At 37.9% G+C, this 16,797-nt stretch overlaps 1 protein-coding gene across 5 annotated transcripts in view; it reads left to right on the top strand.

The window, feature by feature from the left end:
• Ccp110 (centriolar coiled-coil protein 110) overlaps positions 1–14,704 on the top strand; it is a 28,643-nt gene extending 13,939 nt beyond the window's left edge. For 2 of the 5 annotated variants that reach the window (XM_023704689.1, XM_023704688.1), the window contains exons 7-17: positions 930–1,107; positions 1,900–2,039; positions 2,418–2,534; positions 5,336–5,437; positions 5,937–6,053; positions 6,802–6,875; positions 7,714–7,776; positions 8,384–8,443; positions 8,892–8,977; positions 9,315–9,417; positions 11,997–14,704. In XM_023704689.1, coding sequence (XP_023560457.1) covers positions 930–1,107; positions 1,900–2,039; positions 2,418–2,534; positions 5,336–5,437; positions 5,937–6,053; positions 6,802–6,875; positions 7,714–7,776; positions 8,384–8,443; positions 8,892–8,977; positions 9,315–9,417; positions 11,997–12,072 — 1,116 coding nt within the window. In that variant the 3' untranslated portion in view covers positions 12,073–14,704. The remainder of the gene's footprint in view (positions 1–929; positions 1,108–1,899; positions 2,040–2,417; positions 2,535–5,335; positions 5,438–5,936; positions 6,054–6,801; positions 6,876–7,713; positions 7,777–8,383; positions 8,444–8,891; positions 8,978–9,314; positions 9,418–11,996) is intronic. The other 3 variants (XM_023704690.1, XM_023704692.1, XM_023704691.1) reach the window with 3 other exon arrangements.
• The last annotated feature ends 2,093 nt before the right edge of the window (positions 14,705–16,797 follow it).

Genomic DNA, 16,797 nt, shown 5'->3' with positions numbered 1-16,797 from the left:
GTTTATGCCATTGAGCTGTATCCCTGGCCTATTTTATAATTTCTATACAAGTTGTTATCTCATATTTACATTCTTACATGGCACCATAACCACTACATGTGTGCTTACCTGTGCTAAATTACTGTTACATAACTATATCTCACCATGTACCTGTGCTGGACAACTGGAGACTCCTCCTCAAGTGTCCTGAGATGTTCCTGAACTTTGAAGAAGTCTGAGTGGTTCCCCACAGTCAATTTAAAAGGATCATTGGCTTTGACACATTGATAGTATTTTTATTGTCAAAATGGGATGTAGGAAAGACTGTGTAATTCATGCTGGTCTTTTTTTTTTTTTTGGTGGAACCAGGGATTGAACTCAGGCCCTTATGCTTGCCAGGGAAGCGCTTATTCCACTGAGCCATCTCCCTGGCCCCTCATGCTTGTCTTTAACTCACTATGTAGCCCAAGCTGACCTTGAATACACAGTTCTCCTACCCCAGCCTCCTAAGTGCTGGGATTACAGATGTACACCACCACACTCCATTCAAAACATATTTTTGAAAGGTTTATTATAGATGCTGAAATATGCAATCTGCAAGAGCAGTAGTATGAAGATACTTGTTTTAAAATTATTATGGTTATTATATCATTTTTGAAATTATTTTTGAGACAAGGTGTCACTATTTGGTTCAGGCTGCCCTTGAACTCACTGTGAAACTCAGATGATCCTCCTTCCTCAGCCTCTCAAGTGCTGTGGTTACAGGCATGTGCCACTATGCCTGGCCTGTTATCATTTAAGTCGTGAAATAAATTGTGATAATTTTGAGAGAGGAAAATTTGAAATAAATAATAACTTGCTGTTGATTCTGGCTATGCTTAAACTTATACTGTTTTTGGATATAACTAAGTAAAAGATCTAGCATGTGATAATGAATTGTTAATCCACAGGAAATAGAAGAACAGGAGAAAATGTTAAAAGAGAAGGAGGTGATTACAGCAGAGGTTTCTGAATTGAACATTAACAGTACAGTAGATATAGAGTGGAGAAAAATAAGTAACTCTGGTTTGTTGGAAACAGTGCTATCTCAAGTGGACTCATTCCGCACTTCAAATTCACATAGTTCTGGTAAATATGGAAAAGTCATTTTCATTTGAAAAAAATGTTATCCTATAATAAGATATTTTATTTAGCATACTTTATAACTTCCTTTTTTTTTTTTTTTTGTATTTAGTACAGGGTCTACAGAGTCTCACTACGTAGATCAGACTTGTAGTGATTCTCTTGTTTTCAGCCTCCCAAGCACTGTTTACAGGCATGTGCCACCACGCCCAATCTCAGTTGCCATCTCAGTGCGCCCTGGGGGCAAGGCCAGCACAGCAGGCCAGGGTTCAAATCTCGGCTGCTGTGCTCTGCAGGCACTTTAGTCTGCTGAGCTATCTGGCTGGCCCTATAACTTTCTTCTTTAATTCCATGCACATTTTAGTCCAATATGCCAGTTGCTTAGTAACCAAGGAAAATGAAACCATATAGTAGATCAAAGGCCGGGGAGCAGGTGCTTCTGAGAACAGACTGCCTCAGCAAGGGGAATGTTGGGACAGCTCAGAGCCCCATCTGTTCATTAATGCAGCAGGTGATACGTTGTAAGTGCAAACATTGTTCATTGTCGCCTCAGTGATCGTCCGTTACCTCTGATTCCCCAGTCCCTGTCACAGCTTATCTTCACAGCATCTTGAGATGCTTTTTGTGTTGAAGAGATCCAGCTGTGTATAAGCCTAATGTCCATAAATGTTGTAATGCTACATGTGGATCAGTTTCAGAGGCCAGTATTCTGAATGAGTATCACATCCATTTATTTGGATATTTTGCATATTCTGATTATATGGCATAAAGCGTAATATTATATGTATATTTCTCTAGGTTTCACAAATTCTGGCCTACAATATAGCTGTGGTTCTGCAAATGAAGTACCTTTCTACCTCTGGGCATCCCCAACTAGTGGCGTGACCAAACTCTCAGTACCCAGGTCTTTTGAAAGGAGCCAACCTAGATGGTCCCAGGTGAGTAAATGTGATCTAAGTTATACATCTAAATATCATTCTATCTTTTTTAAAGAGCTACAGTAAAATATATATATATATAGAGAGAGAGAGGGAGAGCTACTACATTATTTTAGGCTATACAAATGAGCACCAGAGTTTTTGAGCATACATCCCATAGCTTTTGCTACAGATTAGAGTACATAGAGCAGTGTGTACTGAGGAATTCAGTTCATTGTACTAGATTAAAAAAAAACAGTGGAGGGCTGGGAATGTAGTTCACATGGAGGGCTTGTATGTGTGAGGCCATAGGTTCAGTCCACAGAACTAGGAGAACAGAAAAGTATTGGATGTGATGTTCAGATTCTTAAAACAATGTGTCTGTCTCATTTCTTGTAGGTTTTAAATTCAGAAGTGCAAGCAAAATTTAATAAAATAACTGCCATGGCAAAGGGATTTCTTACTCGTAGGCTTATGCAGACAGATAAGCTGAAGCATCTTCGACAAACTGTAAAAGTAAGATCTTTTTTTCTTTTATTTTTTTCCATAATTTTATTGAGAAACAAATAGCAATAAAACAATTTCAAATCAAATTAGTAGGACAGTTTCAATAATTAATGCATTGCATATTGTTTTCTTAGTGGTTAGTAAGATCATTGTAAACCTTTCCCTTTTTTTCTTTGGCGGAACTGGAGATTGAACTCAGGCCCTTGTGCTTGTCAGGGAAGTGCTTACTCTACTGAGCCATCTCCCCGGCCCCAATCTTTCCTATTTCAACCTTTCCCTTTGTATTTCACTTTTGTCTTAGTTTCTGTCAGTCTTGTGACAGCTGAGCTGACATTAATTCACAACTTATATGAAAAGTATTTTTAGTCATTGTAATATAAGTATTATTTTGTGATTGTTACTCTTTTTTGGGGGGGGGCAGACTATCTTAAAAAAAAACAACAACAAATCTCATTAATGGTTTTGGTCAAGAAGGAGAGCACAGTAATAAAGAAAATATAGGGCTGGCTAGATAGATCAGCGGATTAAAGCACCAGCTTAAGCAGACACAAGGACCAGGGTTCAATCCGCAGCATGCCGTGCTGGCCCTGCCTCTGGGGTGCGCTGAGACAGCAAATGAGACTGGGTGTGGTGGCATGTGCCTATAATCTCAGTGCTTGGGAGGCTGAAAACAGGATTACTACGAGTCTGATCTGTGTAGTGAGATTCTGTAGACCCTGTACTAAATACATTAAAAAGGAAAAAAATGTATATATATGACTTGTTTGTTAAGCTCCTACAAAGACAGAAAAATTATCACTTAAAATACTTTGAGGACTTCTTCCCAGTTTTACTTCTTGTTACAGAAAACTGATGTGAGGGGTAGAAGTGAACTCTTTTTTATTTTTCATTTATGTATTTGGTACAGGGTCTCAGTGTGCAACTTGGACTCATAGTGATCCTCCTGTTTTCAGCCTCCCCAGCCCTGGGATTACAGGCCTGTAGGATCACACCCGGACTCTGTTGGGGGTTAGTGTGCCTCGGGGGCAGGGCTGGCACCATGGACTGGGGATCAAACCCTGGTCCCTGTGCTTGCCAAAGCAGGTGCTTTAATCTCCTGAGCTATCTCACTGGCCCTGGGATCTACTCTTAATGGAAGGGTCTGTGGCTGGAATCTTTTCAAAGACACTATAGAGAAACCTAAATTAATCTTGGCCTCACACTAGGAAAAGATTTTGCCCCTGTGGAGGATGGGCACAGGCGATAATTTCCTTTGATCCTTGTCTTTCCTTTCAGCATCAAGGGCATTTTTAGGACCAGACTTTGTTTGTTTGTTTGTTTGTTTTTGTGGTATCAGGGATTGCACTCCCAGACTTGCACTTGCCAGGCAGGCACTTATGCTGCTGAGCTCTCTCCCTGGCCTTAAGGGCCAGGCATTTCTCAGCTTTAGCTTCTCTCTTTTCCCCACTTCCCTGCACTGCCAAGCTCCTGCACTTTTCCTTTCACTTACAGAGGATGCGTGTATTGGAAGCTTGGCTTAGAGCCCTGCCTCTTGGGAATCTAGCCACAGAGAAGTTTGGGGTGTATGATGAACTATCAGACAACTTGCTGTCTCAATATAGTTTGTCTCAAAAAAAAGTACTGATTTAACTGAATTTTGGAGAAGGAAAAAGACTTTCATCTACTCCACTGCACAATAGAAGAGGCAAGTTCTTTCCCATTGGTACAAGCAAAATCTTAAGCATACATAATTTTCAGCGATCAACATCTGCATCCCCGAACTGTCCCCCTCCTTGCCATCTTCATAATCTCTTTTTGAATCTTCTGTCCAGGTCCTAGCCGTGTTACACAGGCTGCTTCCAGATTGAGAACATTCTTTCTGATCCCCAGTGTGGCTTGTCCTGCTGTTAAATGGGCCAATCCTTCATCACAGATATAAATGTGGGGCTCTCCCCCGTCCCTGTCCGTGTGCTTCCACCTTGCGCTCTTCTCCACCATAACCACCTGAGTCTCCATCCTCAGATCTGGGTGCAAGGCCTGGTGTTCACACATTGCAGTGGACATCTCTGCAATACTCATTTAACACTAGGCACAAATCTAAATTCAGTAATAGGTTCGACATCATCATCCCTGTCTTCCTCAGCAACAAGAGATATTTTTTTTTTCTTCTCCAAATTTAACATTTAACATAACATCCAGTTTTTGTCACAGATAGGTGTTTCAGTCCTTGGATACTGCATGTAAACTAATGATAGGTTATTGCAACGAGAATCCTGTTCTAAGACCATCTAACCAAGACAGGCAGCCCTCAGTGATGGAAAGAGTGTGGATGCAGAGGCCACTGCCTTTGTGGTATGATGCTGGCATCTAGCTGCAGCCTCATAGCTCTCAGCTAGCCTGAGAGAGCTCACTGAAGCAGGGAGCACAGAATCTCAGCTGAGGTGGGAGCTGGGACATAGAGATCCCAGCAAGTGCAGACTGCCACCCACCTAATTTTTAAAATAATGTATTAAATGGAGTAGTTTTATGTATTTTCTCTTACTTGAATATGGATGCAGTTTGACATATAATCATTGATAATTTTATTTATGTTCTTACTCACTTTGGCCTGATTGAGAAAAAAAACAAAAGGAGATAGTGGCTTTTTTTTTTTTTTTTTTTTGAGACAAAGTTTTGCTATGCAGTTCAGGCTGGCCTTGAACTTGCAGTGATCTTCCTGCCTCAGCCTCCCAAGTACTGGGATTACAGGCCTGTGCAACCAGGCCCACCAAAACTCAGTGATCTTAAATCTGTATAGAAAAATGTTTTTGAAGAAGCATTTCTTTTTCCAGGATACTATGGAATTCATAAGAAGCTTTCAGTCAGAAGCTCCATTAAAGAGAGGCATTGTCTCAGCACAAGATGCATCACTTCAGGAGAGAGTGTTGGCACAGGTAAATGCACCTGTCCTGACAGCTGATTTGTCCCATGAACAATCAGAGCCCCAGGCATGGATATGTTGTGTTTCTCTATTCATTTACTCACTAAAAAATAGGTGTCAGTGGGCTGGTGAAGTGGCTCAGTGGTCTAAAGCACCTACTTAGAACAAGCTTAGCAAAGCACAGGGACCACGGTTCAATCCCCCAGCACCACATGCCAGCCAGCTGCGCCCCCTGGTGGGCTGAGCTGCCTCCCCCCACATAAATAAATAAAAATTAAAAAAAAAAAATAGGTGTCAGTGACAGCTACGTCAGCCTTTTTCTTTTCTTTCTTTTTTTTCGGTACTGGGGATTGAATCTTTGTGCTGGCCAGACAGACATTTATTCTACTGAGCTATCTCTGTGGCCCAGCCTTTTTCGCTAAATAAAAAAAAGTATATATAGTGTATGTTGTATTACTGAACTCTAACTTCATCTTTTAAATGTGAACACTATTTTCTTTTCTTGTAAATAGTTGCGAGCTGCCTTGTATGGTATTCATGACATATTCTTTGTAATGGATGCAGCAGAAAGAATGTCTATTCTGCAACATGATCGAGAAGTTCGCAAAGAGAAAATGCTCAGGCAAATGGTATGTGATGTGATTTTTCTAATGAATGCAGTTTTTCTGGCTTTAGGATAATTGAAGTGGAATGTCATTTCTTGTTGACTAATTAGCATCCTTCTGATAATTCTTGATTACAGGTAATTTCTAGGATCACTAGCAGCATTTATGTCTGTAGACAGGTATAAAAGAAGCACACAATGAAAGAACTGTATATTTAAGTTGGAGTTTGGAGCTGAAGCCACAAATGTTTTGCTTGGGCAGCTTTCAAAATACCATTAGCTGCTTCTGACCTAGTTGGCTTAAAACTGTCTTAGAGAGTTTGCTTTTTGTCTGTTTTGTTTTGCATTGTTTTTGAGATGGTTTCATTATGTAGCCCAGGCTGGCCTCAGACTTATAGCAATTCTTCTGCCTCAGCCACCAGGCTGCTGGAATTACAGGTGTGTGCCACCAGGCCCAGCAGGATTTTGCTGTTTTTTAAATCAAATTTTGAACATAGGTTTCAAGTTAATTTGATATCCATAAATCAGACTGTTGTCAGCTTTTGGTTTGAACTGATGCTGGGTGTGATTGACATAAGAAAAACAAGCAGAATTTATGTTATCCCATTGAAAAAACTCATTAATTTTTAAAATTAGACTGTTTCAATTATAAAGAAAAGCTAAGTTAAGAATGTTGATAAAGAAGCTTTTCCATGCAATTTGTGATCATCCTATATTATGACACAGTGTTACTATTGGTACTAGTAGAGTCACATTTCTTTTATACTTTAAAGGATAAAATGAAAAGTCCACGTGTGGCTCTTTCAGCTGCAACACAGAAGTCTCTCGATAGGAAGAAGTACATGAAGTAAGTTCTTTTGGGATTGTGTCACATTCTTCTCATTCCATTAACTTTAGTCGTCTGTTGGTCTGTTTATGTCTTTAAGCTTTTTAAGCATATGTGCTGCTTGTTTATGTATTTATGCATACATTTAAATTAGAAATAAAGAACAATTCACTTCTTCAGTTGAACTAATAGAAATCTCTTTTTACATACAATCTTTAAAATCAGTTGTCAGGGCAGGGGAGATAGCTCAGTAGACTAAGCGCTTGCCTGGCAAGCACAAGGTCCTGAGTTCAATCCCCGGTACTGAAAAAAAAAAAAAAAAAAAATCAGTTGTCAGAATCTGATTTCATCTTTTGGTAAATTCTTGACTTATTCACGACTTAGTTTGTCAACATTCAGCTTATATAATTGATAGTCAGATCTTAAAAGACTAATCCATATGTTCATTGTTTGCTGTTATGTCATTTAAATACATTCTTCTGGATATCCAAAAGATTTCCTGGGAATAGAGATGTGATGGGAATTTTTTTTTAATAACTTTTATTTTTTTAAGTAACTTTTTACAATTCTTCTTTGTTGAAATTACTCTTAGCCAGGCATGGTGGCACATGCCTATAATCCTAGCACTTCAGAGGCTTTGAGATCCAGGCCAGCCTGAGCTGCAGAATGAGGTTAAGGCCAGCCTGAACTGCATAGGGAAACCTTATCTCAAAAACGAATCCTCCAAAAACTAGTTTTGACATTACGTAGTACAGTTTATAAGTGGTTTTTTTCTGTCATCTATATTACATCTGAAGTATTTCCCCCCCCCTTTTTTTAACTGTATATTGTTCATGTTCTTATTTTTATACTTTATTAGAGCTGCTGAAATGGGAATGCCAAATAAGAAATTTCTGGTTAAACAAAGTCCTTCTGAAATAAGGTGAGAAAAACATTCTATCTCTGAGAGGCTTGCAAAAGATTTTATAAATGCAAGCCCTTCCTCCTTGTTAACATTGTTCTACCCTGTAATCAGTGAGACTCTGCTCACTGAGCTTCAGAGTCGTAGGCTCAGGATTCGTACTAACACCACATGTCAAGGCAACTGTTCTGAAGCTTTTTGTAGGGCAGTCTCTGGCAGAAATTTGAGCTAGACATGTCTTGATTGCAGTTCACAGTCAAGAGGATCTCTGGTATTTCTTTAAAATCTTTTGAAAGCTAACTATTTTTGACATGTTTCCTACTCTTAATCAGTGATACTTTCTCTCATGTGTTTGAAAAGTTGGCTTTTGTAAGGTCTATAAGTAAATGATGTAAAAACTCAAAAGTTAATGCGATCTCTTTCCTGGTAAAAACCTAAGGAATTGGGCTGTTTGGGAGCAAAACGTAAGCAGCGCTGCGACACTGTTGTCAGTCTGCTTGGCTCTATGGTAACACATGTCGTACCGCTGCCTCAGTAGCTTCCAACCTCGCCTTCTACCTTTCATCCACTGAAAGAATAAGAAAAGCAGAATTTATTCTTTCGAATTAACTTTTTTATTTGTCAACAGAGTCCTTCAGCCAAACCAAGGACAGAATACACCTGTGCATAGGCTACTAAGTAGACAAGGGTAAGATTGCCACACACTGGGTATTTAAAAATATTTGAGATTAGCTCTGAGAAAGAAATAGAATTGTAATGTTCTTAATATAAAAGATAACTTTTCAAATGTGATAAAGTTCATATATAACTGTCTTAAATTTTTGTCTTCAAAGATAACCATCTTGGTGCGCTGTTATATATTATAGTTATCATCTTGTGTTGGCATGTTTTTACTTTTCATTTCATACCATGTTATCCATTAACCATTTTTAAATATCATATAGTAAGTTTAGTATCACCAAAGTGATTCTCCAACGAAGTATGAGCCATGGATACCCTCTGTTACTATGTGTAGTTTTTCTTACTTTGTGCATGCATGTTTAAAGTCTTTTCAAGCTTCCTTATGCTTTTGTTTTTGCTGAATTTTGAACATTTAGATTTTTAAGTGACTTATTAATATTTTTATATTCAATTAGAACCCCTAAGACATCAGTGAAGGGGGTTGTCCAGAATAGACAGAAGTCTTCCCAGAGCAGAGTGCCTAACAGAGCGCCTGTCTCAGGTGTGTAGAAAATAAACTCCTGAAGCCCATTCACTAGAACGGTGTGCACAGCTGCTTCTAACTCGGGCTCTGTGACTGGAACGTGTTGTCTTTCCTTGCCACCATAATTTTGGCATATTCCTGGACATTTCCAACAATGATCCTTTTTGTTACCATTTTATAGCAATTAGAAAAATCTTCGTAAGACTGGCTACAGTCTTGATTTCTATAATAACTCTATGAAAAACATTGTATTTTTTTATGCTGAAAAATTTATAGAATTATTCAGGCTTAATTCAGAAAGCCTTTTTATAAATGAGTAAAGGTTAATGATCATCTGATTCCTAAATCTGTGCAGGTCTGTTCAACCTGAGGGCAGTGAATCATCCAGAAATATATGTCTGCACAAAGGGGATTAACGATTTCTCCTCTGTCCACAAGCTCACAAGTGAATATTTGAGGTGGGAGGGCATAAGAAGAATCATGAGCTCTGTCTCTTCTCATTTTCATCACTTGATTATTACTGAAGGGTGAAACTGGCATTTTGAAATTATTTATGATGGCAAGAAGACAAATTCAGTGTTGAGCTAATATTAGCTTCTAACCAAATGATTTAATATTTCTTAGATCTCTTTAAGACACTTAAAATTCACTGAAAACTATATGATCTGATGATAAATATAGATTTTAACTGTTCTGCTTTCTAAACATTGCAAAGAAAGGTAAATTAATTACCAGACAATAAAGATTAAGCTGTTAATTTCTTACAGTCTTCCCAATAGCAAACAGGCAAATTTTTTAGCTTTTATTACTAAATGATTTCCTCCTGGTTAAGAGGGAGCAAGTGATATGAGTATTTTTTTCATGTTATCATATTTGTTCACGAGATGAAATCCTTTTGTTCAGAGAAGGAACAAGGAATTAATCACTTTTTTTTTTTTTTAAACTTTGAGACAGGATCTTATTATGTAGTTCAGGCTGGCCTTGAGCTTATTTTGTAGGTCAGGCCAGTCTCAAACTTACAATGATCCTCCTGCCTCAGGCTACTGAGTGTTGGGATTACAGGCACCGCTATGCCTGGCTTATAGCTTTGAAATAATTGCTGAGCTCTTACATATATATTGTGAATATATTCATGATGTCTCACGCAGACACACACACATAGAGTTGGGGGAGATAAGTCAAAGGTTCTCTTTTGAAATCTATTTTGAGAGACAGGGGACTTGTTTTAAAGGCAATCACATGGTTGCAGATCCTGCATATACCAGAGGCTACTAGAATCATGTAGTAAGAGAGAAAACCAGTAGGGGAACTCAGACCAGATAACAGTTGCTTGTAAAGCTATATGAAGTTTTAAGACACTGAGTTTTTTCCATATTAGTATTTTATATATTATGATAAATCTTTTTTTTAATTAATTTTATTGAGAAATAAATAACAAGACAGTTTTGTTTCAAAACTGGTTAGTAGGGCAGTTACAATAATTAATATGTTGCATATTGTTGTCTTCATAGTAGTTATTCATAGTACAAGATGCCAATATGATACCCTGTCTAAACACTATTAGTACAAATCTTTCTTCTCATTAAATGAAGAGAAAGTAGCTGTATATCTATCCCAACTATTTTGCATATACAGATGCAAAATTGTCCTTCATTTATATCCTCTTTTTTTGTTTAGTTTTGTGAGAGGAATACCCTATTATGATAAATCTTAACTGGTTGGAAAATCATTGCAGAGTTAGTATTGTTTTTCTTAGTATTATCAATTTTCTACAGTAACTGATCCATCATGTTTATTCTCATGCATTTCATCTTCACTGTTTGTCACCTGTGAACTTAAAGCAAAGTTCCAATTCATACTTCGATTGAGTACTATGAACAGTATAAAGAATGGGCAAGATGTTACACATTTTCTGCAAGATATAATTGTTATAGGGTAAGAATACACAATGAAGTTCAGGTTTAGAACTACTGAGGTTTACCTATACTGCAACATAATTATTAACACGAATGAAATTAACCATTGAATAAACATGTACAACTAATATATGTCTAAACAAGCACAGAAATTCTTTTAAGTAAAGATTTATTAATATACAAGTGCTTATTTAGTCAGTTGAATAAGACTGAAGAATTTGGGTGTTTGGTATACTATTTAAAAGCTTACTGTGAATCTTAGAACAACAATGTATAGTTGCTTCTTGACAAATAATTATTTTTCCTGCTCATATTTTTAATGTTTATGTTTTGCATAAATTAGGACTTCTACGTGGATTTGGTCTACATGGGGATTAAACCCTTTAGTAAACAATCATTTTTGTTAGGATAGAGTGTCATTCTTAGTCGAAAGCAAAATTCTAAAGTGCCTATGCTAGAAAGCATCTACAATTATTTACAGGTTTTATAAACTATATGTCTCTGGTGTTATGTTTTGAAATCTATTTCCTGATGTGATGTTTATGCTTGACTAGTTTATCATGAAATAGAGAAACCATCAATTCAGAGTACAGTAGCAGGTGACTATACAAGGAAAAGTTAAGTAAAATAGCAAATCTGGTAGAATTGGGTTCTCAAGAGTTCTGCTTTGGGGCTGGAGAGATGGCTCAGTGGTCTAAAGCACCTACTTGAAACAAGCTTGGCAAAAGCACAGGGACCGCGGTTCGATCCCCCAGCACCACATGCCAGCCAGCCCCGCCCCCTGGTGGGCTGAGCTGGCCACACACACACACAATAAATAAATGTAATAAATAAAAATAAATAAATAATTAAATAATTTACAATAATTAAAAAAAAAAAAAAGTTCTGCTTGTAGCTTGGCTGGCTTAGGTAAGGCCTCTATAGGCCTCAGTTTCAGTTATCCTTAACATGGTGGTAACCATTTCTCTCTGTAAGAAGAGAGATTCAGGATAAAGTAGGATAATGTCCAGAGCTGACCCAATGCCTAGCAAATAGTAAGCATTCATTAAATGGCATCCTAAAAAACCTGACGTTGAGAACTAGTACATTGAGAACTAACACTAGTTTTGTTCTATTTTTAGGAGTGTATACCGAAAAAATCCAAAGAAAGTGGCCAAGTGTTGCGACAATTTGAGAAGACAACATTCATTAGGATAAGGAGGAGGACTATTATCCATATCCCTGCCTAATAGACTTATTTATGTAACTCTGGACTGTTTACCCAGGCAAGGTGACCAAATCAAAGGGCTGACCAATTATCTGCATAATTTGGTCAGTCTTGTCAGTTCCTGCCTCTCTCTTATTTTCCTCTTTAGATTTGGAAGAAACCAACCTAGTGCTCATGTCTCTGTTTAACCTATGCAAACATAGTTTACATGCCCAGGTGTCTGTGGGACCCTTTGTGGATACTTAAAAAAGACATCTGGCTTTAGTTTTACAGGACATTGGAAAGATAGGATAAATTATAAATTAAGTTCTATAACATGAATTTCATTCATCTCTGCATATTAATGGATGAATTTAAGAAAGACAAATTAGATATGGTCCTGTTCAAAGCAGATATGTTTCCCCGGTTTTGTAAATTTGAGCACTAGACTGACTTAACACAATAGCCACACATGATACACTCTTGGATTGTGGTCCACATAAAATCTAGGCAAAAGCAGCCCTTTGGTTATTCTTGCTCAGAAGCACACATTCCTGTCAACAGCACTGTCTTGAGAATTGTCAGGAAAAAAATGTCAGGTTTCATATATGTTAACTGAGTACTGTTAGAAACAGGTGTGCTGGTTTACACAGTCTGGAGGGTAAGAAATCTGGAGAAAACAACACAATCTTCCTGTATGTAGATTTGTTACATCCATTTCTATAAAGTAGGAATAATGTGTTGCATGCAGCTCTATTTTCTTTTGTATGTTTTTTCTTTGCAATCTACTTTTCAAGCATGCTTGATTTAGGAGAACATAAAGGGCTATTTACAATACTATATCCATGTTTCAAATAGGATAGTAATATTGCCTAGTTAGAAATACTGCATTACTTAAAAGGCACAGATATTTAAGGGTATTTTTATCAGCAACATAATCAGTAAAAGTCTTCAAATAATAAATGATAACCAAGAATGCGATTTTATGAGGGAATGCCACTGATAATTTGTCATACAATTTCTAAAAAGGGCTCTATGCTTCTCACATAATATTGGGACTATGTATATTGAATCTTTGTAAAGCATTTGAGAGATACTGGTATTTTTTAAAGTGTTCTATATATTATTCTTGATACCCTTTTGAGAATATGGAGATAAAGATTTGTTTCTCCAAATTTTTAAATTGCCTTGAACATTGAATGTTTACACCTAGCTGTACAAGGAAAATAACCTACTCTGCATACAAATTGACTTTTTATTGAAATGTATCACTTATTGAATGAATCACAAAACTAAGATTCCAAAAAGTCTTAAATTACTGTGTAAAATTGCCCTTTTCATGATGAACTGTGCTTTATCATTCTGAAAACTCAGGCTATAGCTTCTTCATATCATTGTTAATCTCCCACTAAGGATAAATGCTAAAAGTTTTGTGTCTACAAGTGTAAATTAGATAAAACAAATACTATGTTTTGGAAAAAGGTAAAACTAGTTTGTAGATTAAGAATGAGAAATTGGGGACTGGGGAGAGATGGCTCAGTAGAATAAGTGCTTCCCTGGCAAGCACAAGGGCCTGAGTTCAATCCCTGGTTCTGCCAAAAAAAAAAAAAAGAATGAGAAATTGGAGTGTTTAAAGGTAAAAGCGTGTGTTTTACAGATTTTTTTTTTTTTTAATGTGCATAGGTTTTTCTCATAAAAATGCCAGACACTTTGGGTTTTGGTGGTTTATTTATATACATTAGTTTTATTTTTACTTTGCGTGGAATGTCCACAAATTTAAATTGTATTTATTTTTGTACTTTAATTTTCACAGGTTTTGCTTCTAGACAAATGGCAAAATAAACTTTTTTTGAAGTCCCACCAAAGGTATATTCCATTTTCTCATTTGGAACCTTTTAACAGAGCTGAGTGTGACATTTGGGTTTGCATGACTCACACTGTTGAAAAGATGGAAATGTCTTTGTCTATGAGGAGCTGCATACTGAAAAAAGGCGGTGGGAGGCCTAGGGAGAGGGCAGTGCTCTAAGGCTCAAGCTCACAGCAAAGCAGGCAATTCACACAGCTTCACTAACACTGAGCTTGTAACTCCCACACCTCTCCTGTGGTGTGAGAGCAGGAAAAGCCTCCTCCATGCCACAGCCTCTTGCTGAGGTCTCATCCGGTCATCTGAAGAGCTGTGGGGGTAGAGCCTCTCTCTCCCCTTCTGCTGCCCCTTTAACATAGATGTTCTTCCTATGATGGAAACAGTGGAAATAACCAGAAGGTACTGCTCCTGAGCTCAAGATGGAAGACCTCATTCTTTTCTCATTGACATGAAGGCCACCATATGTGTGAATGAAACATGAGTTATAACAACTACATGAGCAAATAGGTTTGAAATTCTTCAGAAGTAACAGACCATAATGGCATATGTGTAGGTTTGAAAAAAATTGTAAAATCTCATAGCTGGACACAGTGGCACAGGCCATTTGTTATCCCAGTACTCTAGGGAGGCTGAGGCATGAGGAAGGCAAGACCCTGGGTTCAATGCACAGTTCAGCAAAGAAGCAGAACCCCAGTGACCTTGGGTCTGATGCAGCAAAATCACATCCTTGTTCACAATCTAACAGCTGCTCGAAGGCAAAGGTCATGTCTAACTGTTTGTGTATGTGAAATCTAAATTGAAATTAAAAATTTGATATTGCCTTCGCACCTATCTGGCCCCCTCACCTCATTGGTTAGTGTTTCTCAGTGGCCCCCACCACTGACATGAAGTGGTGGGGGCCACTGAGCTCCAATTTCTTGGCGACTGATCGCACTGCCACCAGAATCGTGGGTTTGCTTCCAATTCACCTACCTTTCCCAGCCTGTTTGTGGACTGACTGCTTGCATTATTGCGTGTGTAGTACACAAGATAGCATTTGAAAGAACATAGCCAAAGGCAAGAGCACCCCTGTTGCCCCTTGCATCCCACTGCCTGACCTTTTCAATGGCCTCCCTCCCCCTTCACCATCCACGGTTTATTACAACCCCAGTGTCACAGGTGGAGAAAACAAGTCAGAGTGCAAAACCACACTCCTAGCTGCAGGTATATTCTATTACATGTCCCAAACCCTAATAATTGAGTTTGAAAGTGAAGTGGGAAAAGTGAGGTCTGAGCTAGTGCTTCGTGATTCCTTAGCCATGGTCGGGGTTAAGAGTTCAAAAATGATCTCAGGAAAAAAAAAAAAAAAAAAAAAAAGATCTCAGGCATTTCCTACCCCCAGAATTTCCATTTCTGTTCCAATTATGCAAAATCAATCTACAGTAGACATTCTAGCAGCTTGCAGGAAGAGACACAGCAAGGGAGCCTATAATGCTCTCACCCCACAGGCACTGAGCATTTGGTAAACTCAGCTTTCAGGGAAAATATGGGCTGGGCACAGGCACTTCACAAGTGTCATTAGTCTCAAACTCTAGGAGTCCCTAACCCAATGACTGCATAAGGCTTTAGGGGGACAACCAGACACAAATCATAAACAGATAAAGGAAAACACAGAACACAGAAATATCTTTAGAAAATCAAAGTGCACTGAAATATATTCTTGACCAAATTGAAGTACATGAATGTTATTATGATTTTTAGAAATTTATAATTATAAATAGGCTAATCAGATTTTGCTATTTGTACCTAGCCCTTATCAGGGCTAGGGATACAGCTTAGTGTCATAAGCACCTCCCTGCTAAGCACAAGGTCCTGCGTTTGATCCTTTTTCTCCTAAGCAGAGGAGAAAACCTGTCTCAAAACTATAGGGTATTTATAATAACAGCCCTCACAAGATTGATTTTAATTTTAGCCTCTCCACCCAGCAATCAGTTAACAAACTTCAACAGCTTATCTCCATGATTCAAGGAGCTCCTAGGGTGGTAGGGCTGGGTTTTTGGTTTTTTGTTTATGCCTGATTGATTACCAGTTTCATCCGCTCCCAACAGTACATGACCAATAGAGTGTGGAACATAATCTGACCGTAGGACAACTTGGAGAGTAGCAAGTATATGGAAAAGATCTTCTTGACCAGTGTTTATACTGGCACTTTCAATGGGGCACATCCTACCACATGCATATGCATTGTCAGAAAAGAGGGTAGTTGGAGTCAATAAATGATCTTGCCAGGTCAAAATGACTGTCATTCAGTCTTTTGTGCAGAAGAGAAGCCTGTATTCTATACTCTGGAAGAGAAGACCCTTACATATCCTTTCCTACATAAAGATGACCCATCCGTGAAAACGGAGATTCCTCCTGCTATGGGAACTGAGCTTATTTTCAAAGGGAAGAAAAAGGGTGTGAAGGAAGCAAACTGAATTGGTGCATCTCAAATATAATGACATAACACCAGGGAAGGTAGCAAATGCAGATTTCCAAGAGGATGAAAATTGTGAGAAGCACCTTTTTTTCATTTTTGATTATTTTATTACAAAATAAAATACTTCTTGTGCTTATATCAACACTAATAGGCACTGACATTGTATGTTAATTAATGGTTTAAAATGAATTTCAAGTAAGTGTTCAATAATTATATATTGGAGGGATTTTGAGACAGTAGAATAACTCAATTTTTTTTTGTCTTTTTTTTCAAAGTTTTATTGATAAACAGATAGTAGTGAGACAGTTTCTAATCAAATCGGTAGGACAGTTTCAACAAATAATACACTGCATATATTCTTCTTAGTGGTTAATTGCTGTACAAGATGCGGACTTGTGATCCTATTTACAAACA

The sequence above is a fragment of the Octodon degus genome, unplaced genomic scaffold (genome assembly GCF_000260255.1).
Source record: "Octodon degus isolate 3935 unplaced genomic scaffold, OctDeg1.0 scaffold00200, whole genome shotgun sequence".
Taxonomy (NCBI): Eukaryota; Metazoa; Chordata; class Mammalia; order Rodentia; family Octodontidae; genus Octodon; species Octodon degus.
Note: the sequence above shows the minus strand (reverse complement) of the source record. Positions and strands in the feature narration are given on the sequence as shown.